Below are 26,440 nucleotides of genomic sequence, written 5' to 3' on the forward strand. Positions count from 1 at the left end.
CATCCGGGCGAATGGTCTCTTCACCCAGAGGTATTTCTTCAGATTGTTCAAATGTGGGAACTTCCAGAAATAGATCTGATGGCGTCCCATCTAAACAAGAAACTTCCCAGGTATCTGTCCAGATCCCGGGATCCTCAGGCGGAGGCAGTGGATGCATTATCACTTCCTTGGAAGTATCATCCTGCCTATATCTTTCCGCCTCTAGTTCTTCTTCCAAGAGTAATCTCCAAGATTCTGAAGGAATGCTAGTTTGTTCTGCTGGTAGCTCTGGCATGGCCTCACAGGTTTTGGTATGCGGATCTTGTCCGGATGGCCTCTTGCCAACCGTGGACTCTTCCGTTAAGACCAGACCTTCTGTCACAAGGTCCTTTTTTCCATCAGGATCTGAAATCCTTAAATTTAAAGGTATGGAGATTGAACGCTTGATTCTTGGTCAAAGAGGTTTCTCTGACTCTGTGATTAATACTATGTTACAGGCTCGTAAATCTGTATCTCGAGAGATATATTATAGAGTCTGGAAGACTTATATTTCTTGGTGTCTTTCTCATCATTTTTCTTGGCATTCTTTTAGAATACCGAGAATTTTACAGTTTCTTCAGGATGGTTTAGATAAGGGTTTGTCCGCAAGTTCTTTGAAAGGACAAATCTCTGCTCTTTCTGTTCTTTTTCACAGAAAGATTGCTATTCTTCCTGATATTCATTGTTTTGTACAAGCTTTGGTTCGTATAAAACCTGTTATTAAGTCAATTTCTCCTCCTTGGAGTTTGAATTTGGTTCTGGGAGCTCTTCAAGCTCCTCCGTTTGAACCTATGCATTCATTGGACATTAAATTACTTTCTTGGAAAGTTTTGTTCCTTTTGGCCATCTCTTCTGCCAGAAGAGTTTCTGAATTATCTGCTCTTTCTTGTGAGTCTCCTTTTCTGATTTTTCATCAGGATAAGGCGGTGTTGCGAACTTCTTTTGAATTTTTACCTAAAGTTGTGAATTCCAACAACATTAGTAGAGAAATTGTGGTTCCTTCATTATGTCCTAATCCTAAGAATTCTAAGGAGAAATCGTTGCATTCTTTGGATGTTGTTAGAGCTTTGATATATTATGTTGAAGCTACGAAATCTTTCCGTAAGACTTCTAGTTTATTTGTTATCTTTTCCGGTTCTAGAAAAGGCCAGAAAGCTTCTGCCATTTCTTTGGCATCCTGGTTAAAATCTTTGTTTCATCATGCCTATGTCGAGTCGGGTAAAACTCCGCCTCAAAGGATTACAGCTCATTCTACTAGGTCAGTTTCTACTTCCTGGCCTAAGTTGTGAATTCCATCTACATTGGTAGAGACATTGTGGTTCCTTCATTATGTCCTAATCCTAAGAATTCTAAGGAGAAATCGTTGCATTCTTTGGATGTTGTTAGAGCTTTGATATATTATGTTGAAGCTACGAAATCTTTCCGTAAGACTTCTAGTTTATTTGTTATCTTTTCCGGTTCTAGAAAGGCCAGAAAACTTCTGCCATTTCTTTGGCATCTTGGTTGAAATCTTTAATTCATCTTGCCTATGTTGAGTCGGGTAAAACTCAGCCTCAAAGAATTACTGCTCATTCTACTTCCTGGGCGTTTAGGAATGAAGCTTCGGTTGACCAGATTTGCAAAGCAGCAACTTGGTCCTCTTTGCATACTTTTACTAAATTCTACCATTTTGATGTATTTTCTTCTTCTGAAGCAGTTTTTGGTAGAAAAGTACTTCAGGCAGCGGTTTCAGTTTGAATCTTCTGCTTATGTTTTTTGTTAAACTTTATTTTTGGGTGTGGATTATTTTCAGCAGGAATTGGCTGTCTTTATTTTATCCCTCCCTCTCTAGTGACTCTTGTGTGGAAAGATCCACATCTTGGGTAGTCATTATCCCATACGTCACTAGCTCATGGACTCTTGCTAATTACATGAAAGAAAACATAATTTATGTAAGAACTTACCTGATAAATTCATTTCTTTCATATTAGCAAGAGTCCATGAGGCCCGCCCTTTTTTTGTGGTGGTTATGATTTTTGTATAAAGCACAATTATTCCAATTCCTTATTTTATATGCTTTCGCACTTTTTTATCACCCCACTTCTTGGCTATTCGTTAAACTGAATTGTGGGTGTGGTGAGGGGTGTATTTATAGGCATTTTGAGGTTTGGGAAACTTTGCCCCTCCTGGTAGGAATGTATATCCCATACGTCACTAGCTCATGGACTCTTGCTAATATGAAAGAAATGAATTTATCAGGTAAGTTCTTACATAAATTATGTTTTACATACTTAGCCACAAACAATAAAAGTAAAGGTTCTAAATTAGCTAGACAGCCGTGTAGGTAACTGGTTATACACTAATAACTGTGATTTCTTATAGCATAGACCAATAAATACAAATAGTGTATATGAATAAGGTACTTAGTAGAAACAGTTTGAGCCATCCGTTGCTGCCATTCATACCTCCGACTAAAAGTCATCATATATAGAACATGAACTGGTTCTCACATTGTCCTCATATAGCGGTAACAGGAGTGCACCCTGACTTCTCAAGCTCATCTGTACCTATGAGACCAACTTTAAATGTCAATCAGCCTACTCCATGCCGGTCGGCTTGGCGAGATCTCCCTCTGATGAGAAGTGCTGAGTGTGGGGGACCCTCATTATGGCATCTCAGAACGGTAATGAGCTCACCACTCATTTTTCTTTCAGCTCCATTCACAGTCGCGGTTAGATGGATAGGCGGGAGCAGACCGGGGATGGCAACTTCACTGTAGGTCCGTCTCTGTTTCTCAGTATCGGCCGTAAGCACCTCTCTGATTAAAGCTGTCACCCCAGTTAGTGCAGAAAACACCTCCGTTTGCTTCTCATAGTCGGCTCTCATCGGCTGCTGTGGTATAGGCGGCTGCACATTGCAGGTTCGGGTTTCCGCTGCCCCATGGCCCTCCCATTGGAAGTCCAGTGTGGATGAAGGCCTTTTAGTAACTAGGCTTGCGTCGTCCTTCTGGTGGCAGGAAGAAGTCTGTATAGCAGCCATGTCTGGTTTTATAGAAGCAAGCCCTGGTTCTTCCGTAGGTGCGTAGCGGTTGTTACCAGCTCGTCGGTAGTATTCATGAGTCTTGTTGCTGGGCAAGCTTGACTGGGGTAGTGTATTGTTATAGTTATATACACATGATGGGGCCACAATAACTGCAGGATTCAAGAGGAGCTTACATAGTTCTGCTTCTAGGCTCCGGTAGTGATCACCTATAATCTGCACCATCTTGTCTTCCCACCTGTTTAGAGCCTCCATGTCGCAATGTTACTGGTATAACTCTCCTTCAAACACAATTGTCAGTAGTCGGTATGTCCGATATGAAGGTTCCCTTCTTTAGATTAGTACGCAGTCTATAAAAGACTGTTATACCCTGATACACGGGGGGGTGGAGTTGAAATTGTGTTCGAAGGCCGCCGCCAAAGATCTCAACGGGCCAGATCTGGGTCCTACAGGTCATAAATTCTGCAAATGTGGTATGGTTCGTTACAGCTCTTCACTGTCTTGTCAAATATAAAAGGATGTCAGTTGATATTGCAGAACCGCTGCATAAATCGGCGGATTAAGCTGATCACCATAGGAGCCACAGATATTGCGACCTTCTATGGCCGCTGCCTAGCCACGCCCCCCCATGCTGATGTTTTAAGTTTTTCTTTTCATTATGAGAATAACTTATATTTTGGGTTGCGGATTATTTTTTTCAGCGAGAAATGGCTGTTTATTTGTATCCCTCCCTCTCTAGTGACTCTTGAGTGGAGTTCCACATCTTGGGTATTGATATCCCATACGTCACTAGCTCATGGACTCTTGCCAATTACATGAATAACCATAATTTATGTAAGAATTTACCTGATAAATTAATTTCTTTCATATTGGCAAGAGTCCATGAGGCCCACCCTTTTTATGGTGTTTGAGTTTTTTGTATAAAGCACAATTATTTCCAAATTGCTTTGTTGATGCTTTTTACTCCTTTCTTCATCACCCCACTTCTTGGCTATTCATTAAACTGAATTGTGGGTGTGGTGAGGTTTGGGAAACTTTGCCCCTCCTGGTAGGATTGTATATCCCATACATTACTAGCTCATGGACTCTTGCCAATATGAAAGAAATTAATTAATCAGGTAAATTCTTGCATACATTATGTTTTTTATAATGTATTTTCAATTACTTGTTATACCAGCTGCAGAGTATAAAATTTATGAGAAATTGCATTTTCAGGTTTAGCTGATTTTTGTGCTTTATAAATCACTTTTTTTTTTTTTATATATTTATTTATTAACCAAAAGCAAGATAACAGCCTTACAAATTGGCTTACCTTTCACCACGCAGGGTATACCGAAACAAAAATTTAGCCCAACAATTTGGGCTAGCATTTCACCACGCAGGGTGTTTACATTGATTATAGAATAACAGAGTACTACTACAAATAAGTTAAATTTTAACTTAAAAGCATCCGTAGGCTGAAATCAGATATGTTTTCAACTTTCAGTTTAGACTCTACCTCTGTAAAACATTCAATTACCCTGTTGACACTATGTCGCTATAAAAAAGAAAAAACCCAACCTATAAAAACTTTACAGTAGTGGCTGAATAGTCTAGAAACATTTTTCCAAATGTATACCTTGCTTTTGGGGCTTTTACCTATTATAGTGTAACGCCATCTAAAGACAATACTAAAAACAAAATCAACTAAACAAAGAAACAATAAAAAAGACGTGCAACAAGAAAAAACGGACAGACATAGAAAGAAAAAGAGAGAGAGGGAGAGAAAAAAAAAAGAGAAAAAAAAATATATATATAAATAAGCCCCCCCCCCCCCCCCAAGTCCACTTACCTCCTCTCAGTTGCCGTAGGTACTATTTATTTTGCCCAGTATGGTTACCTTACCCTGTGTTATCAAATTATCCCATACCCCACTCTTGGGGTATCATGTTTTTTAGCAGAAGTAGCATAAATTCGGGGGAATTTTGTATGGGTAATATGAGTTGCTTTTGTGCTATCATTGGTTTTTCCCTGATTATATTTAACCATTTTGAGAAGAAATCCTTAAGTCTCTTCTCTGAATAGGGTCTAATATTGAGTAGCTCAATCGTCATCTGAGTATCCATTGTATTAATAAATTCTTTCAAACTAGGTTCTCTTGGTGCTTTCCAATTTTTAAATATTATGTTGCGGGCGGCTAGAATAGCCAGATTTATAAGGAGTTTGTCTGGTTTATTATCTCCTTCATCATATAACAGGAATACATTGGCTGCAGTTAATGAAATTTTAGTGCTTAAAAATTTATTAAGCCAATAATTAATTTTGCCCCAAAATTGCAATACTTTTGGGCAAGCCCAAAGACAATGGATAATGTCAGCGGTCTCAGCTTTGCATTTAAAACAATTACAACGCAATGCATTGTCGGCCCATTTATTAATTTTATCCGGAGTTAAGTAATAGTTATTTAATAGTTTATATTGAGACTCTTTCCAACTATACACTGACGTGGCCAAATCCAAATTGATAAGACTTTTTTTAACCTCTTGTGCTTGCACCTGCGGGAAGTACCTATTTATATAAGTTGTAATTTTTTCCACATGGATCGTCCCGGATACGTTACATAACATATTGTACCATATTGAAATTGATGCTTTATAAATCACAGCCTATTACAATGGGTTGAGCTTCAGGTTATATCAGATCTCATTATGTTATCACTTTGTGTACAGACTTGCTCCCTTATCTTATATTTGTCTAGAAAACCAAAGCTCAATACTTAGAGAACAATGAAAAAATATCCTTTTATTACTCAACTATCATGCCCCCCACTGAGAGTATAATCTCTTCTGCAGGCTGTGTTTACTTAGGCTATTCAATAGCGTATACTCAAGTATAGAAACTTTCAGTATAGGTTTTTATACCACAGGCTAAATCGGCTATTTCAAATGCCAAAATGGGGGTAAAAAAGCTACTTTTACTCCAGCAGGTAAAATTAATAATTGGGAACAATTTAAAGGGAGACATTTTTTGGGTGAACTGTCCCTTTAAATGCATAACAGTTGTAAAACCCATGATCTATGCTGGTTTTTACATTGTGTGTGCTTGCAGACTTAAAAGCAACCAAAAATGTGTGATGTTTAAAATAGAGCTAAACTAGAGGGTGATACTACATAAAAATGAAACGCCATTGTAACAAGTCAAAGAATAGGATATACAGTGATATAAAGCCTACACACCCCTGTTAAAATGTCTGGTTTCTGTGATGTAAAAAAATGAGACAAAGATAAATAATTTCAGAACTTTTTCCACCTTTAAAGTGACCCATAAACTGTACAACCCAATTGAAAAACAAACTGAAATATTTTAGATAGAGGGAAGAAAAAATATAAAAATAATATGGTTGTATAAGTGTGAACACCCTTAAACTAATACTTTATTGAAGCACCTTTTGATTTTATTACAGCACTCAGTGTTTTTGGGTATGAGTTTTTCAGCATGGCACATTTTGACTTGGCAAGATTTGCCCACTCTTCTTTGCAAAAACACTCTAAATCCGTCAGAATGCGAGGGTATCTCCTGTGCACAGCCCTCTTCAGATCACTCCACAGCTTTTCAATCGGATTCAGGTCTGGGCTCTGCCTGGGCCATTCCAAAACTTTAATCTTCTTCTGGTGAAGCCATTCCTTTATTGATTTGGATGTATGCTTTGCTTTTATAAAGATTTTGCAATAAAGAGACCACTTAATTAGTTAATGGATTCACAGTAATTTTTCTAAGTTGAATACATTTTCATAAAATGTATTTATGCTGAAATCCCTGTCTCTCTTGGTGTGTGTTTTGTTTTTGGATCAATTAAACAAATTCTATTGATGTTAATTTTGTATGAAAGTATTTAAGGGCCTGCATAACTATGATGGATATATTTAAATTGTTCAATTCCCCATAATCTTTCTATTCTATTTAGCTTCCCTCCTTACCAATATGTTGGATTTTTGAGGTCCCTGTATATAGCCTCATATACACATGCAGAATGTTAATCTTTAACAAAACAATGAATTTAATAAACCTCTTAGTTTAAATGTGCCATAAAACATGTTGAGATCTGTGCATATCCTAAAAGGGGCTAATTAAAAATAGTTTGCATACAAAAATTGTTTAAAAATTGCTGGCAAGTATTTAAAATCATTTTCAAAAATGCCATGCTGTCTGGACACTGCTCCACCCTCCTTATCAGTGCTTAGACACAGGCATTGTATTTCAACTGAGTTCACAGCTTCTAGGCATGCTCCAGCAGATAATCCTTATGCATTTGTGTAATCTACCAAGACAATAGATATAGAAACAGCCATAGAAGGAAATGTGTGGGGAAGTTAGAGCTTTACAATTTGGAAACTTAAATTAAATGGTTAATGGTGAGGTACTGCAGTATACATTTGTAGGTAAAGTAATTAATTAAAGTACATATTATATTTTGTCTCTATCCCAACTTGTTGTATGCCCCTTTAATGTTTGTGTTAAGTTGAGACTTTTCTGGAGATTCCATAAAGCAGTTTGTATATTGCTTGCTTAAACCTCAGTAATGGGAATTGCTAGATAGATAGATATATATATATATATTTGACTTAAAGGGACAGTCTAGGCCAAAATAAACTTTCATGATTCAGATAGAGCATGTAATTTTAAACAATTTTCCAATGCCCCTTTTCATGTAATTTAGCTCTGAAAATTGTACATTGAGTTGGAACTGCATCCTGCTGACTTTTCGGAGCTAACTCTGCATCATATCTTTTCCTGGGGCACTACCCTTTTCCTGGGGCAGTTTGCAAAGGCTTAGATACAAGATAATAACAGAGGTTAAAAGTATATTATTATAACTGTGTTGGTTATGCAAAACTGGGGAATGGGTAATAAAGGGATTATCTATCTTTTAAAACAATAAAAATTCTGGTGTAGACTGTCCCTTTAATTACATTTTTCTTTTTCTTTAGGAAGGGAGTTTGGAGATGCTGACCTTATAGATGGTGGAAAACCACTGCCCCCTGATGGTATGTTTATCTACTCTACATACAGTAACAAACTTTATTTTGAGTGTTGATAATAAAATGCATTATAACTTTATTTCCATCTAAATGGGAGGAGAGTCCACTGCTTAATTCTTCACTTGTGGAAAATAAGAACCTGGCCACCAGGAGGCGGCAAAGACACCCTAGCCAAAGGCTTAAATACCTCCCCTCTTAGCTCATCCCCCCAGTCATTCTTTGCCTTTCTTCACAGGAGGTTGGCAGAGAAGTGTCAGAAGATTTGGGGTAGTCTCTTATGGAGGGTAGTACTCTTCGCAATGGGACTGGAGTTTTAAGTAGTCCTGTCAGCCTCTCAGTGAGAGCATGGGTGAAAGTTGTCCGGAGATGCAGGGAGTGTTCTCCTGCGAAATCATCCCGACTCATATTAACAGCTCCTTAAGCAATCAGCGTCGATGAGTTTCCCTGCCGCGTTGATTCTGGTAATATTGTGTCATTGTGTGTATGTGTATATATATATATATATGTGTTTGTGTGTGTGTGTGTGTAATTCCATTCGGTTTCGCACTCACGAGTCACTTACAGTCCGGGGTGCTCAGCAAAAATAGTTGTAGACATCAAAGAAAACAGGAACTCTCCGTATTATAACCACCAAAGTTTTTACTCCATAAAAGTGACGTTTCGGGGTTTTACCCCTGTCTTCAGACTTGCATAAAATGCATAATAAAATGTGCAAACTTATACCTACTTACCCCATGTTCTATACACAATTATCCAATTATCTCACCTCGTGTGCGCATAGCATACGTCATCAAAAGCCGCCGTTTGTTGCCAAGCAACCCACCGCCGTAAGTAACTAACACCACGTGTCACCGGTATACAAAGCCAAGACCCAGTGCATCGCACACGTCATCAGAGACGCCGTCTGTTGCTAGGAAACCTCAAGCCAAGTCTCTAATGTGAATAATCACCCATCTGTGTGTGAACATAAAAACATATATAGAGAATGTCACAATACATCATATACATAATTATACTCATCTATTCTATCTACTTACTAATTCCTTATATTAAGGCATCCTAAAAAAATCTATTGCAGCCATATCTTTCAATTTTTAACAGAACAAAATAGGAACAATACAGAACAGTATTTTAGAAAGAAAAAATCTTTAGAATTTTTTTTTTTAGAAAAAAATTCTTGTAGAAAAAGTTCTCTAGAAAATACATAGGTAAATATTAAACTCATAGGTTAATCTTACTACCCTATTCTATTTCTTGTAGAACCTATGTCTAAAGAAAGCAATGCCAGTCCATTTTAACATTTAGACCCATTGGTATTAGGGTATTTAATTCATATATCCATCTTGCTTCCCTTTGTAACAAGATTTTTATTCGCATCTCCCCCCCTCATGGGGTTTGGGACATGATCTATTAGCGTATAGCAAAAGTCAGATACATTATGCCGATTTTGTAAAAAATGACGAGCCACTGGTTGATCTGACTCCTGATTTTTAATTGCTGTCCGAATGGAACTCCTATGGTTGGCCATACGAATTCTCAGGTTGTCACCAGTCTTACCCACGTCAAATAAACTACATGGGCAGTGTAGCAGATATATCGCATGACTAGTGGTGTTGGTCATCCTATATTGGTGAACATACTTCTTTCTGTTTCTTGGATGATGAAAGAATTGACCCATTGCATGTGGTGCACCCACTGCATTTGAAACATCCTGGTTTAGCCTCATCCAACCATGTTCTCGTTGTATAACAATGGGTGGGATCTGTTAGTTGTAATATATCTTTAAGTGTGTGTGTATGTGTATATAATGTGATAACGCAAGAAGACCGGGTCACAGTGTGACTCATATCTGTATAGAATCTAGGGTAATACCTTCAGAGGGGGGTTATGGAACAGGGGGGGATTTTAATATTCATAATGTTTATTGTGGTTTTTGCTGCATTTGTGTGAGATAAGGCTCTGTCGGTGTGGAACACTTAGAGAGCGAGATTGAGGTGGGCTTTTTTGACGCATCTCTCACTCAGTGCAGGGGCGGTCCTGCATGGCACTCCATGTGACCGGGTGTGGCTTCAGTCACTTCCTCTTTCTCCACCTGTTTTCGGAGGAGACGAAAGCCGTTTCTTGTATTTTTGGGTCATAGGAGGTGGGGAGTGCCCCAGCCATTGGAATATAAAGGTGCTATTTAATCAATAATCGAGTCCGTAATAAAGGTGCAAGCTATGGAGGACTCTGATATGTTGGAGGATACTCCTTCTTTATCTAAACCTACTAACTGTGTATACTGTGGAGGTTCCGGTGGAACTGCCGTTACTGCTCCGTTCCACATGTTATGACAATATTACTACTTCCAAAGAAAGTATTTAGTACAACTGAGCCATCCACCTCTAAGGGTTCTCCATCCCGTGAGGTGGGTTCCCTACAAGCATCTCCGATTACACAAGCAGCTCCCCAGGGCACTACTAACCCTCCCACAGGAGGGGCCCTTTGGCCTCCAGATTTTGCTGATCAATTGCAGACGGCGGTCTCTGCGGCCATAAATGCTATGCCTCTTCCTACTAAGGGGAAGGTACTGCACAGCTATCTGTCTCAGAAATCGACTACTTTTAGGCCTCCATCCGCGGAGGAACCGGATTTCAAATTTAAGATGGAGCATTTGCGTTTCCTGCTGAAGGAAGTGCTTGCTACGCAGGAGGTTCCGGATCCAAAGCTATCGGAAGAACCTTCGATCCCTAAGTTGGATAGGGTTTACGAGGACAGCGTAGTGCCCCAGGCTTTCCCGGTTCCTATCAAAATGGCGAACATTAAGAATGAATGGGAGAAACTAGGTTCACCCTTTTCTCCCTCGTCTTCTAAGAAGCTTTTCCCATTCTAGTTGCGCAGCTTGAACTGTGGGGAACTGTCCCTAAGGTGGATGGTGCTCTCTCTATGCTCGCTAAGAGAATTACCATTCCGCTTGAGGATAGCTCCTCTTTAAAGGAACCCATGGATAAAAAGATGGAGTCCATGTTGCAGAAGATGTTCCAACTGACGGGGTTCATTTTCCAACCGGCGGCGGCTGTTGCGGTGGCTGGGGCGGCAACCTATTGGTGTGACGCACTAGCAGCAATGGTCGAGGTGGAAACCCCCCTCAAGGAGATTTTGGATTGAATCAAAGCCTTAAGGGTAGCGCATTCGATCATTTGTGATGCTAACATGCAGATTATTTGCCTGAATGCTACAACCTCAGGATTTTCTGTTTCTCCAACATAGGTGTGTCCGGTCCACGGCGTCATCCTTACTTGTGGGATATTCTCTTCCCCAACAGGAAATGGCAAAGAGCCCAGCAAAGCTGGTCACATGATCCCTCCTAGGCTCCGCCTTCCCCAGTCATTCTCTTTGCCGTTGTACAGGCAACATCTCCACGGAGATGGCTTAGAGTTTTTTGGTGTTTAACTGTAGTTTTTATTCTTCAATAAAGAGTTTGTTATTTTAAAATAGTGCTGGTATGTACTATTTACTCTGAAACAGAAAAGAGATGAAGATTTCTGTTTGTAAGAGGAAAATGATTTTAGCAACCGTTACTAAAATCGATGGCTGTTTCCACACAGGACTGTTGAGAGGAATTAACTTCAGTTGGGGGAAACAGTGAGCAGACTTTTGCTGCTTGAGGTATGACACATTTCTAACAAGACGATGTAATGCTGGAAGCTGTCATTTTCCCTATGGGATCCGGTAAGCCATTTTTATTAAATAAGAATAAAGGGCTTCACAAGGGCTTTAAAGACTGGTAGACATTTTTCTGGGCTAAAACGATTGATATATAAGCATTTTTAATACTTCATAGTTTTGAGGAGTTATTTTATTCTTGGGAATTATGTAAAATAACCGGCAGGCACTGTATTGAACACCTTTTTCACTGGGGGCCTTCTCTAATCATAGGCAGAGCCTCATTTTCGCGCCTCTATTGCGCAGTTGTTTTTGGGAAGCAAGACATGCAGATGCATGTGTGAGGAGCTCAGATACATAGAAAAAGCTTACTGAAGGCGTCATTTGGTATCGTATTCCCCTTTGGGCTTGGTTGGGTCTCAGCAAAGCAGATACCAGGGACTGTATAGGGGTTAAATATAAAAACGGCTCCGGTTCCGTTATTTTAAGAGTTAAAGCTTTCAAATTTGGTGTGCAATACTTTTAAGGCTTTAAGACACTGTGGTGAAATTTTGGTGAATTTTGAACAATTCCTTCATACTTTTTCACATTTTCAGTAATAAAGTGTGTTCAGTTTAAAATTTAAAGTGACAGTAACGGTTTTATTTTAAAACGTTTTTTGTACTTTGTTATCAAGTTTATGCCTGTTTAACATGTCTGAACTATCAGATAGACTATGTTCTGTATGTGGGGAAGCCAAGGTTCCTTCTCATTTAAATAGATGTGATTTATGTGACACAAAATTTAGAGAAAATGATGCCCAAGATGATTCCTCAAGTGAGGGGAGTAAGCATGGTACTGCATCATCCCCTCCTTCGTCTACGCCAGTCTTGCCCACACAGGAGGCCCCTAGTACATCTAGTGCGCCAATACTCCTTACTATGCAACAATTAACGGCTGTAATGGATAATTCTATCAAAAACATTTTAGCCAAAATGCCCACTTATCAGCGAAAGCGCGACTGCTCTGTTTTAGAAAATACTGAAGAGCATGAGGACGCTGATGATATTGGTTCTGAAGTGCCCCTACACCAGTCTGAGGGGGCCAGGGAGGTTTTGTCTGAGGGAGAAATTTCAGATTCAGGGAAAATTTCTCAACAAGCTGAACCTGATGTGATTACATTCAAATTTAAATTGGAACATCTCCGCGCTCTGCTTAAGGAGGTGTTATCTACTCTGGATGATTGTGAGAATTTGGTCATTCCAGAGAAATTATGTAAGATGGACAAGTTCCTAGAGGTCCCGGGGCCCCCCGAAGCTTTTCCTATACCCAAGCGGGTGGCGGACATTGTAAACAAAGAATGGGAAAGGCCCGGCATACCTTTTGTCCCTCCCCCTATATTTAAGAAATTGTTTCCTATGGTCGACCCCAGAAAGGACTTATGGCAGACAGTCCCCAAGGTCGAGTGGGCGGTTTCTACTCTAAACAAACGCACTACTATCCCTATAGAAGATAGTTGTGCTTTCAAAGATCCTATGGATAAAAAATTAGAGGGTTTGCTTAAAAAGATGTTTGTTCAGCAAGGTTACCTTCTACAACCAATTTCATGCATGGTTCCTGTCACTACAGCAGCGTGTTTCTGGTTCGATGAACTAGAAAAGTCGCTCAATAAAGATTCTTCTTATGAGGAGATTATGGACAGAATTCATGCTCTCAAATTGGCTAACTCTTTTACTTTAGACGCCACTTTGCAATTGGCTAGATTAGCGGCGAAAAATTCAGGGTTTGCTATTGTGGCGCGCAGAGCGCTTTGGCTAAAATCTTGGTCAGCGGATGCGTCTTCCAAGAACAAATTGCTTAACATACCTTTCAAGGGGAAAACGCTGTTTGGCCCTGACTTGAAACAGATTATTTCTGATATCACTGGGGGTAAGGGCCACGCCCTTCCTCAGGATAGGTCTTTTAAGGCTAGAAATAAGCCTAATTTTCGTCCCTTTCGCAGAAACGGACCAGCCTCTACTTCTACATCCTCTAAGCAAGAGGGTAATACTTCTCAAACCAAGCCAGCCTGGAGGCCAATGCAAGGCTGGAACAAAGGTAAGCAGGCCAAGAAACCTGCCACTACTACCAAGACAGCATGAGATGTTGGCCCCCGATCCGGGACCGGATCTGGTGGGGGGCAGACTTTCTCTCTTCGCTCAGGCTTGGGCAAGAGATGTTCTGGATCCTTGGGCGCTAGAAATAGTCTCCCAAGGTTATCTTCTGGAATTCAAGGAGCTTCCCCCAAGGGGGAGGTTCCACAGGTCTCAATTGTCTTCAGACCACATAAAAAGACAGGCATTCTTACATTGTGTAGAAGACCTGTTAAAAATGGGAGTGATTCATCCTGTTCCATTAGGAGAACAAGGGATGGGATTCTACTCCAATCTGTTCATAGTTCCCAAAAAAGAGGGAACATTCAGACCAATCTTAGATCTCAAGATCCTAAACAAGTTTCTCAAGGTTCCATCGTTCAAAATGGAAACCATTCGGACAATTCTTCCTTCCATCCAGGAAGGTCAATTCATGACCACGGTGGATTTAAAGGATGCGTATCTACATATTCCTATCCACAAGGAACATCATCGGTTCCTAAGGTTCGCCTTTCTGGACAAGCATTACCAGTTTGTGGCACTTCCATTCGGATTAGCCACTGCTCCAAGAATTTTCACAAAGGTACTGGGGTCCCTTCTAGCGGTGCTACGACCAAGGGGCATTGCAGTAGTACCTTACTTGGACGACATACTGATTCAAGCGTCGTCCCTACCACAAGCAAAGGCTCATACGGACATTGTCCTGGCCTTTCTCAGATCTCACGGGTGGAAAGTGAACGTAGAAAAAAGTTCTCTATCTCAGTCAACAAGAGTTCCCTTCCTGGGAACAATAATAGACTCCTTAGAAATGAGGATTTTTCTGACAGAGGCCAGAAAATCAAAACTTCTAAGCTCTTGTCAAGTACTTCATTCTGTTCCTCTTCCTTCCATAGCGCAGTGCATGGAAGTAATAGGTTTGATGGTCGCGGCAATGGACATAGTTCCTTTTGCGCGAATTCATCTGAGACCATTACAACTGTGCATGCTCAGTCAGTGGAATGGGGATTATACAGACTTGTCTCCGACGATACAAGTAGATCAGAGGACCAGAGATTCACTCCGTTGGTGGCTGACTCTGGACAACCTGTCACAGGGGATGAGCTTCCGCAGACCAGAGTGGGTCATTGTCACGACCGACGCCAGTCTGGTGGGCTGGGGCGCGGTCTGGGAACCCCTGAAAGCTCAGGGTCTTTGGTCTCGGGAAGAATCTCTTCTCCCCATAAATATTCTGGAACTGAGAGCGATATTCAATGCTCTCAAGGCTTGGCCTCAGCTAGCAAAGGCCAAATTCATACGGTTTCAATCAGACAACATGACGACTGTTGCGTATATCAACCATCAGGGGGGAACAAGGAGTTCCCTGGCGATGGAAGAAGTGACCAAAATCATTCAATGGGCGGAGACTCACTCCTGCCACTTGTCTGCAATCCACATCCCAGGAGTGGAAAACTGGGAAGCGGATTTTCTGAGTCGTCAGACATTTCATCCGGGGGAGTGGGAACTCCATCCGGAAATCTTTGCCCAAATTACTCAATTGTGGGGCATTCCAGACATGGATCTGATGGCCTCTCGTCAGAACTTCAAGGTTCCTTGCTACGGGTCCAGATCCAGGGATCCCAAGGCGACTCTAGTAGATGCACTAGTAGCACCTTGGACCTTCAACCTAGCTTATGTATTCCCGCCGTTTCCTCTCATCCCCAGGCTGGTAGCCAGGATCAATCAGGAGAGGGCATCGGTGATCTTGATAGCTCCTGCGTGGCCACGCAGGACTTGGTATGCAGACCTGGTGAATATGTCATCGGCTCCACCATGGAAGCTACCTTTGAGACAGGACCTTCTTGTTCAAGGTCCGTTCGAACATCCGAATCTGGCCTCACTCCAACTGACTGCTTGGAGATTGAACGCTTGATTTTATCAAAGCGAGGGTTCTCAGATTCTGTCATTGATACTCTTGTTCAGGCCAGAAAGCCTGTAACTAGAAAAATCTACCATAAAATATGGAAAAAATATATCTGTTGGTGTGAATCTAAAGGATTCCCATGGAACAAGATAAAAATTCCTAAGATTCTATCCTTTCTTCAAGAAGGTTTGGAGAAAGGATTATCTGCAAGTTCTTTGAAGGGACAGATTTCTGCTTTATCTGTTTTACTTCACAAAAAGCTGGCGGCTGTGCCAGATGTTCAAGCTTTTGTTCAGGCTCTGGTTAGAATCAAGCCTGTTTACAAACCTTTTGACTCCTCCTTGGAGTCTCAATTTAGTTCTTTCAGTTCTTCAGGGGGTTCCGTTTGAACCCTTACATTCCGTAGATATTAAGTTATTATCTTGGAAAGTTTTGTTTTTGGTTGCAATTTCTTCTGCTAGAAGAGTTTCAGAGTTATCTGCTCTGCAGTGTTCTCCTCCTTATCTGGTGTTCCATGCAGATAAGGTGGTTTTGCGTACTAAACCTGGTTTTCTTCCGAAAGTTGTTTCTAACAAAAACATTAACCAGGAGATAGTCGTGCCTTCTTTGTGTCCGAATCCAGTTTCAAAGAAGGAACGTTTGTTGCACAATTTGGATGTAGTTCGTGCTCTAAAATTCTATTTAGATGCTACAAAGGATTTCAGACAAACATCTTCCTTGTTTGTTGTTTATTCTGGTAAAAGGAGAGGTCAAAAAGCAACTTCTACCTCTCTCTCTTTTTGGCTTAAAAGCATCATCAGATTGGCTTATGAGACTGCCGGACGGCAGCCTCCTGAAAGAATCACAGCTCATTCCACTAGGGCTGTGGCTTCCACATGGGCCTTCAAGAACGAGGCTTCTGTTGATCAGATATGTAAGGCAGCGACTTGGTCTTCACTGCACACTTTTACCAAATTTTACAAATTTGATACTTTTGCTTCTTCTGAGGCTATTTTTGGGAGAAAGGTTTTGCAAACCGTGGTGCTTTCCATTTAGGTGACCTGATTTGTTCCCTCCCATCATCCGTGTCCTAAAGCTTTGGTATTGGTTCCCACAAGTAAGGATGACGCCGTGGACTGGACACACCTATGTTGGAGAAAACAGAATTTATGTTTACCTGATAAATTACTTTCTCCAACGGTGTGTCCGGTCCACGGCCCGCCCTGGTTTTTTAATCAGGTCTGATAATTTATTTTCTTTAACTACAGTCACCACGGTATCATATGATTTCTCCTATGCAAATATTCCTCCTTTACGTCGGTCGAATGACTGGGGAAGGCGGAGCCTAGGAGGGATCATGTGACCAGCTTTGCTGGGCTCTTTGCCATTTCCTGTTGGGGAAGAGAATATCCCACAAGTAAGGATGACGCCGTGGACCGGACACACCGTTGGAGAAAGTAATTTATCAGGTAAACATAAATTCTGTTTTTGTTTGGCTTGGGCCTGGATTCTATTATATCTACAGTCACTCGTGGCAAGGGCGCCTTCTGACCTCAGGATAAGAAATCCAAACCTAAGGTATCTACCTTTCGTCCCTTTTGTGCAGACAAGTCTCAGTGCCAGCAGCCTTCTGCAAAATCTGAATAATCCAAGGGATCTTGGAAGCCAGCAAACTCTTGGAATAAGTCCAAGCAGAACAAGAAGCCCGGCATGAAGGGGCGGCCCCCGACCCGTCCTTGGACCGGGTCGGGGGCAGACTATCTCTTTCTGCAGGGGCCTGGAGGGGAGACGTTACAGACCCTTGGATCCTAGAGGTCATCGCCCAGGGGTACAGGATAGGTTTCAAATCGTATCCACCCAGAGGCAGGTTCCTCCTGTCGAACATCTCTTCAAAACCAGAAAAGAGGGAAGCCTTCCTGGGATGTGTGAGGATCTCTCAGGGTAATCTCCCCAGTTCCTCATGCAGAAAGAGGTCTGGTGTAGTACTCAAACCTTTTCGTGGTCCCAAGGAGGAGGGTACGATTCTGGACCTAAAGGCCCTTAACAAGTTTGTCAGTCCCATCGTTCAAGATGGAGACGATCAGGTTGATTTTGCCCCTGGTTCAAGATGGGCAATTAATGAGTGCTATAGACCTGAAGGATGCTTACCTTCATGTTCCAATCCACAAGGATCATTTCAAATTCCTAAGGTTCGCTTTCCTGAGCCAGCACTTCCAGTTAGTGGCCCTTCCATTTGGTCTGGCGACAGCCCCAAGAGTCTTTACGAAGGTTCTGGCAGCTCTTCTCGCAGTAGTAAGAGCCAGAGGAATTGCAGTGGCTCCGTATCTGGATGATATCCTGGTCCAGGCTCCATCCTTCAGTCAAGGGGAAGGACCATTCGAGAGCTCTTCTACCTCGATCCCATGGGTGGAAGATAAACGAAGGGAAGAGTTCATTGGTTCCCAGCAACAGGGTGTAATTCCTGGGTACTTTAATAGATTCTTCTACGATGCAGACAGACCAGTGACGTTGCAAGCTGGCGTCCAACTATCGTGCTCATGGTATCCAGCATAATGTCATTCCATTCACCAGGTTTCATCTCAGACCTCTGCAGCTATGAATGATGAGATAATGGAACGGCGATCGTTCAGACTTATCCCAACAGATATCTCTGGACAGACTTGTGAGGGAGTCCCTGTCTTGGTGGACCCGACCGGGCCAGTTGTCACAGGGGACTTCTTTCCTGAGACCATCCTGGGAGATTGTAACCACGGATGCAAGTCTATCAGGTTGGGAAGCGGTTTGGGGTGCCAGAAAGGCACAAGGCAGATGGACTTGAGAGGAATCGAGCCTACCTATAAACATTCTGGAGCTTAGAGCTATTGTCAACACTCTGAAGGCTTGGCCCCCTTTGGGGTTGTCCCAAATCATCCGATTCCTATCGGACAACATCACCTTGGTTGCTTATATAAACCACCCGGGTGGGGGGGGGGTGAGTAGCTCCCTAGCAATGAGGGAAGTATCTCGGATTCTGGAGTGGGCAGAGACTCACAATTGTTCACTCTCTGCGATCCACATTCCGGGCGTGGACAACTGGGTAGTGGATTTTCTGAGCAGACAGAAGTTTCATCCAGGGGAATGGTCTCTCCTCCCCGAGATGTTTGTGGAGATCTGCAGCAGATGGGGGGGGGGCGCCGGAGATAGATCTCATGGTGTCCAGACTCCATTACAAGCTACCCAGATACGGGTTTCATTCCAGGGATCACCAAGCAGAACTGATAGATGCCTTGGCGGTACCCTGGGACTTAAACCTAATCTTTCATATTTCCACCATTGCCCCCTCTACCTCGAGTAGTGGCCCGCATCCAGCAGGAGCAAGCTTCGGCTATTCTGATTGCTCCGTCGTGGTCGCAGAGAACGTGGTTTGCAGATCTAGTGGCGATGTGGTCTTATCCGCTGTGCAAGTTACCTTGTCGCAAGGACCTGCTAGTTCAAGGTCCTTTTCTACATCAAAATCTCGATTCTCTGAGGCTGACTGCGTGGAGATTGAACGTCTAGTATTAGCAAAGAGAGGTTTTTCAGAGAGAGTGATCGACACTCTCATCCAGGCCAGGAAGCCGGTCACTAGGCGCATCTACCACAAGGTGTGGAGGACCTACTTGTTGTTTTGTGAGGAACGAGGATACCCTTGACACAAGGTCAAGGTATCCAGGATTTTGGCCTTTCTCCAGGATGGTCTGGATAAGGGTCTTATCCCAGTTCAAGGGGACAGATCTCGTCTTTATCGGTACTGTTGCACAAGAAGCTCGCAGGGTTTCCTGATATTCAGTCCTTTATTCAGGCTCTGGTTAGGATTAGACCGGTCTTCAGGAATCCGGCTCCTCCCTGGAGTTTAAACTTGGTGCTTAAGGTCTTGCAGAGGGCTCCGTTTGAGCACACTCTGGACATTAAAGATTCTCTCATGGAAGGTTCTGTTATTGGCTATTGCTTCGGCACGCAGAGTCTGAGTTGGCGGCCTTACAGTTTGAGCCTCCTTACTTGGTTTTTCATGCTGACAAAGCCATTCTGCAAACCGGTTTGGGATTTCTTCCCAAGGTAGTGTCTCATCGCAACATTAACCAGGAAATAGTGGTTCCTTCCTTGTGTCCTAACCCATCCTCTTCATAGGAGAGGTTACTTCATAATCTGGAAGTGGTTCGGGCCTTGAAGTTTTATCTTCAATCCACGGAGTTCAGACAGACGTCGTCCTTATTCGTTGTGTATTCTGGAAGGTGCAGAGGGCTTCTGCAACTTCTCTATCCTTTTGGTTGAGAAGTATGATCCGTCTGGCTTATGAGACAAATGGGCCTTTAAGAATGAGGCATCTATGGAGCAGATTTGTAAGGCGGCTACCTGGTCATCCTTACATACTTTTGCAAAAGTTTACAAATTTTATGTTTTTGCTTCAACGGAAGCAGCTTTTGGGAGAAGGGTTCTGCAGGCTGTGGTGCCCTCCAGTATAGGGTTCACCTCCTCTACCCTCCCATTTTCTTCATTCAGTGTCCTCTAGAGCTTGGGTATTTGTTCCCACAAGTGATGAATGAAGCAGTGGACTTTCCTCTCCTTTAGATAGAAAACATAAATTATGCTTACCTGATAATTTAATTTCCATTCAGGTGAGGAGAGTCCACTGCACCCGCCTGTTCTCTGGTGGGCGGACCCAAATTTATTTTTGTTCTTCTGGCACCATTTATACCCTGATATTTCTCCTACTGTTCCTTGTTCCCTTGGCAGAATGACTGGGGGGATGAGTGATGTGGGGGAGGTATTTAAGCCTTTGGCTGGGGTGGCCAGGTTCTTATTTCCCACAAGTGATGAATGAAGCAGTGGACTCCTCCCCACGATGGAAATGAAATTATCAGGTGAGCATAATTTTTTGTTTTTGATTAAAAAAAAAAAAAAAAAAGCACACCAAGATAATATATAAAAGCGACAGTGTACTTAAACATTTATTTCCACTATATTTGGTTTACTTTAAATGGGAAACCCTCTTTCAGAATAATTCCTTAAAGGGACAGTCTACTGTAAAATAGTTTTTCCCTTAATGTGTTTACAATTGCTTTTTTTTACCAACTGCAGAGTAAAAAAAGGTTTATTGTGTATATTAAAGCTCTGATTTTCTGTTTTGAAGCCACAACCTAATAAAATGGGTTGAACTTGTAGGCATAATCAGACTTCATTACTGTATCACATTGTGTACATATACCTGCTTCTTTATCTTATATCTGTCCATAAAACAATCACCAGAACTTGGAGAGAACAATGGAAAAATCAACATTTTATTACCTTATCTCTGCTATATCCCACTGGGAGTGTAATTTCTTCTGCTGGCTGTGTTTACAAAGCTTATCTCTAGCTTGGACCTGCGGCCACAAACTTTCAGAATAGGTGGGGATATTGCATGCTAAATCAACTATTTCAAATGCCAATATAAGGGTAAAGAACCTACTTGTAAACAATTTAATACACTCCAGTAGGTAAAGTGGATCATTTGGAACAAATTAAAGGGGAGAAAATTGAGTAAACTGTCCCTTTTAATAATGTTGATTGTGTACAAGTTTATCTGACGGCAAAAGAGGACCTTTTTTAATTTATTTATTTTTATTTATTTTTTATTGCAATTTCTATAATAAATTGAGACGTGGTGGGGTCACAAAGCTGAGGTGTGTTTTTTGTTATATTAAAGTTTTTTTTTTTTTTTTGTTTTTTTTTGTTCATTTCTATTCTCTTTGGCAGATGATCCTCCACACTCAGGTATGTTTGTTTGTTTTTTAATGTATATATTTTCATTACAATAGATGTATTTTCCATTGCATCCCATATGTTTTTCTTTTTTTTTTTTTTTTTTTTCTTAATCATCAAAATTTCATCACCTACTTTTGTAATATTAAAGGGACATTCCGGTCAAAATTTTAAATGCACATAGATGAATAGAAACATTTGCAAAACTGCTTCTAGAAAAAGGTTATCGCTGTTTGTGTTAACATTTTTCTCTCCACGTTCATGTGAAGCGCAACTAGATATTTTAAGTGCACCAGCATTTTAAATACTGCAGCTCTTCAGAGCGCCAGTGGAGCTTGTATTATGTCGGCAATAAACAAATTGAGTCATTACCAGACAGACGGTACAAGCAGCTTAGGGTCTCTGAGCAACTGATGTGTTTAAAATGCTGGTGCACGGTGCATACTTAAAAGAACACTCGGGTCAAATTAAATTGTCATGATTCAGATACAGCGTGTCATTTTAAACCACTTTCCAATTTACTTCCATTAACAAAATGTGCACCTTCTTTTATATTTACACTTTTTGAGTCACAAACTCCTACTGAGCATGTGCAAGAATTCAGACTATACGTATATGCATTTGTGATTGGCTGATTGCTATCACATGGTACAGGGGGAGTGGAAATAGACAAAACTTTGAAATTTGTCAGAAAAAAAATTACTACTTATTTGAAATTCAGAGTAAATGCTATTGTATTGTCTTGTTACCTTGCATTTGTTGATTTATGCAAAGCTACTGTGTTTACTGGTCCTTTAAATACATTTTTGAAACTGCTATAGCTTTTATTAAAATATTACAAAAAATAGTTCTATTCAAAGCTGAAATGCATCCATGTGGCTTTCAGTTTTGTCCCTTTAAATCAATTAAAGATATCATACATTTGTATCTATTCCTCTTATTTAATTGTAACTTAAATGTTTCTTTTGCATATTATACTATTTTTTTTTTTTTTTTTTTTTTTAAAGGGAAATTCTAATTCAAACAAATGACATGATTATTGTGAATGTGTGCAATAAAAAAATCTCCTTTCCCATTTAATGCTGTTGAAAAGTAGCTGCAGTCTACTACTCTTCACCACCTCAAGGGTGGTGATGTCAGATCCGACGGGGATGATTTAACAAGTCCTGCTCTCACTCAAGTGGTTCCTAGGTTTGTCGAGCCCTGGTTTAGAAATATTCTGTTTTTGTCATAGTCCATATCATTGACTTAAAGTGCCACTTTTAGAGTCTGTAAATAAAATTAGTTCAGTCAAGATCAAGAAAAACAGCTTTTAATGGTAATACTGGGAGTATGGCTTCTGTTAAAGGGACACAAAATTCAAAGTAGTTTTCTTATATATCTTCTTATACTTTCATTATTTATTTGCCTGTACTTTTGTAATTTTAAAGGGACAGTCTAGTATAAATTAAACTTTCATTATTCAGATAGGACTTTTAATTTTAATCAACTTTGCAATTTACTTTTATCATCAAATTTGCTTTTTTCTTTTGGTATTCTTAGTTTAAACTAAACATAGGTTGGCTTATATGCTAATTTCTAAGCCTTTGATGCTGCCTCTTATCACAGGCTTTTTAAATCTCTTTTCAACACAAAGAGACAGAAAGTACACGTGGGCCATATAGATAACACTGTGTTCAGGCACAGGGGGTTATTTAAGATTTAGCACAAAACGATGCTTAATTTAAGACAATAGATAGTAAACAGTCACAGTCATGTGATCAGGGGGCTGGAAGAAGGTTCCTAGATACAAGGTAATCACAGAGGTAAAAATTGTATTAATATAACTGTTGGTTATGCAAAACTGGGGAATGGGTAATAAAGGGATTATCTAGCTTTTAAAACAATAACAATTCTATGGTAGACTGTCCCTTTAAATCTCTTTTCAACACAAAGAGACAGAAAGTACACGTGGGCCATATAGATAACACTGTTTAGGCACAGGGGGTTATTTATTATCTATTGTCTAAATTTAGCATTGCTTTGTGCTAAATCTTAAATAACCCCCTGTGCCTAAACAGTGTTATCTATATGGCCCACGTGTACTTTCTGTCTCTTTGTGTTGAAAACAGATTTAAAGGGACACTCTACAATATAATTTTATTGTTTTAAAAGATAGATAATCCCTTTATTATCCATTCCCCAGTTTTGCATAACCAACACAGTTATATTAATATACTTTTTACCTCTGTAATTACCTTGTATCTAGGAACCTTCTTCCAGCCCCCTGATCACATGACTGTGACTGTTTACTATCTATTGTCTTAAATTTAGCATTGTTTTGTGCTAGATCTTAAATAACCCCCTGTGCCTGAACACAGTGTTATCTATATGGCCCACGTGTACTTTCTGTCTCTTTGTGTTGAAAAGAGATTTAAAGGGACAGTCTACCATAGAATTGTTATTCTTTTAAAAGATAGATAATCCCTTTATTACCCATTCCCCAGTTTTGCATAACCAACAGTTATATTAATAAACTTTTTACCTCTGATTACCTTGTATCTAAGGAACCTTCTTCCAGCCCCCTGATCACGACTGACTGTTTATTATCTATTGTCTAAATTTAGCATTGCTTTGTGCTAAATCTTAAACAGTCAGTCGTGATCAGGGGGCTGGAAGAAGGTTCCTTAGATACAAGGTAATCAGAGGTAAAAAGTTTATTAATATAACTGTTGGTTATGCAAAACTGGGGAATGGGTAATAAAGGGATTATCTATCTTTTAAAACAATAACAATTCTATGGTAGACTGTCCCTTTAACTCTGCAAGGTTCAAATCCATATCCCCCAACATTCTATGTAGGAATTGAACAGCGCAGGAGCAACTGCGAAGAGTATTTTAATAGTTTGAAGCCAACATAATTGTGCCAATTAATGGTGTTGCATTTAAAATGGTTTTTAAGCATTTTTATTTATAAATTGCATTGTTTTGCATTTTGTCTTTATGTACCATCTTAACAAATGGCAGACTTAGGGCTTAACTCCCTCCATGGATAGGAGTTAACCCTCTATGGTGGTTCAGATACTTTATTTTTATTGGGGATTTAATATCCTTTGGCAATACACTTTCCTCATTGGCCTGCCTCTGCCAGCTATGAAGCGCGCAGCTTCAATCATTCCGGTCACGCGACCTTCCGTCTCCGCGAGAGTGAGACTGGCTAGAATCCGAACGTTTTCTTGTTACTACTGGTATTATCGAAAAGGGCAGGTAGGCACCTCAGTGTAAGCTGAGGTGTAGAGGCCGTACTATAGATTGTTGAGCTAAGTAAAAAGTAAAACGCTAGTAACATAAAAGCCATTTTCTTTTTTCCCTTTGAATTGCTTACGGGTTCCATTTTACTTTAAGCAGTGAGGACGCGGGTTGTCTAACCTATTCCGCTCTACTGTTTCTCAATGGGACAGTATATTAAATACATTTTTTGTATTTAATTTTTGCTATTATCCTTTTCCTTAGTCATGGAAGAAGATTCTGTTCCTTTGAACTTGTGTCTCCTATGTTTAGAGAACCAAATTGTGTTGCCCGTGCAGTTTTGTACCTTTTGTCTAGATAGGACCTTCAAAACAGACTTTTCTCCAACATAGGTGTGTCCGGTCCACGGCGTCATCCTTACTTGTGGGATATTCTCTTCCCCAACAGGAAATGGCAAAGAGCCCAGAAAAGCTGGTCACATGATCCCTCCTAGGCTCCGCCTACCCCAGTCATTCTCTTTGCCGTTGTACAGGCAACATCTCCACGGAGATGGCTTAGAGTTTTTTAGTGTTTAACTGTAGTTTTTATTATTCAATCAAGAGTTTGTTATTTTAAAATAGTGCTGGTATGTACTATTTACTCAGAAACAGAAAAGAGATGAAGATTTCTGTTTGTATGAGGAAAATGATTTTAGCAACCGTTACTAAAATCCATGGCTGTTCCACACAGGACTGTTGAGAGGAATTAACTTCAGTTGGGGGAACAGTGTGCAGTCTCTTGCTGCTTGAGGTATGACACATTCTAACAAGACGATGTAATGCTGGAAGCTGTCATTTTCCCTATGGGATCCGGTAAGCCATGTTTTATTAAGATAGTAAATAAGGGCTTCACAAGGGCTTATTAAGACTGTAGACTTTTTCTGGGCTAAATCGATTCATTATTAACACATATTTAGCCTTGAGGAATCATTTAATCTGGGTATTTTGATAAGTTTATATCGGCAGGCACTGTTTTAGACACCTTATTCTTTAGGGGCTTTCCCAAATCATAGGCAGAGCCTCATTTTCGCGCCGGTGTTGCGCACTTGTTTTTGAGAGGCATGACATGCAGTCGCATGTGTGAGGAGCTCTGATACATAGAAAAGACTTTCTGAAGGCGTCATTTGGTATCGTATTCCCCTTTGGGCTTGGTTGGGTCTCAGCAAAGCAGATACCAGGGACTGTAAAGGGGTCAAAGTTAAAAACGGCTCCGGTTCCGTTATTTTAAGGGTTAAAGCTTCCAAATTTGGTGTGCAATACTTTTAAGGCTTTAAGACACTGTGGTGAAATTTTGGTGAATTTTGAACAATTCCTTCATATTTTTTCGCAATTGCAGTAATAAAGTGTGTTCAGTTTAAAATTTAAAGTGACAGTAACGGTTTTATTTTAAAACGTTTTTTGTACTTTGTTATCAAGTTTATGCCTGTTTAACATGTCTGAACTACCAGATAGACTGTGTTCTGAATGTGGGGAAGCCAGAGTTCCTTCTCATTTAAATAAATGTGATTTATGTGACAATGACAATGATGCCCAAGATGATTCCTCAAGCGAGGGGAGTAAGCATGGTACTGCATCATTCCCTCCTTCGTCTACACGAGTCTTGCCCACTCAGGAGGCCCCTAGTACATCTAGCGCGCCAATACTCCTTACTATGCAACAATTAACGGCTGTAATGGATAATTCTGTCAAAAACATTTTAGCCAAAATGCACCCTTATCAGCGTAAG

The 26,440-nt window shown here is 40.6% G+C and overlaps 1 protein-coding gene across 1 annotated transcript in view; it reads left to right on the forward strand.

The window, feature by feature from the left end:
* The window catches only part of LOC128653249 (CD99 antigen), a 200,299-nt gene that overhangs the window by 146,779 nt on the left and 27,080 nt on the right, over positions 1-26,440 (forward strand). The window contains exons 7-8 of the mRNA XM_053706437.1: positions 8,004-8,060; positions 21,444-21,461. Of these exons, the coding sequence (XP_053562412.1) occupies positions 8,004-8,060; positions 21,444-21,461 (75 nt within the window). The remainder of the gene's footprint in view (positions 1-8,003; positions 8,061-21,443; positions 21,462-26,440) is intronic.

Source organism: Bombina bombina, chromosome 3 (genome assembly GCF_027579735.1).
Source record: "Bombina bombina isolate aBomBom1 chromosome 3, aBomBom1.pri, whole genome shotgun sequence".
In the NCBI taxonomy this organism is placed as follows: domain Eukaryota; kingdom Metazoa; phylum Chordata; class Amphibia; order Anura; family Bombinatoridae; genus Bombina; species Bombina bombina.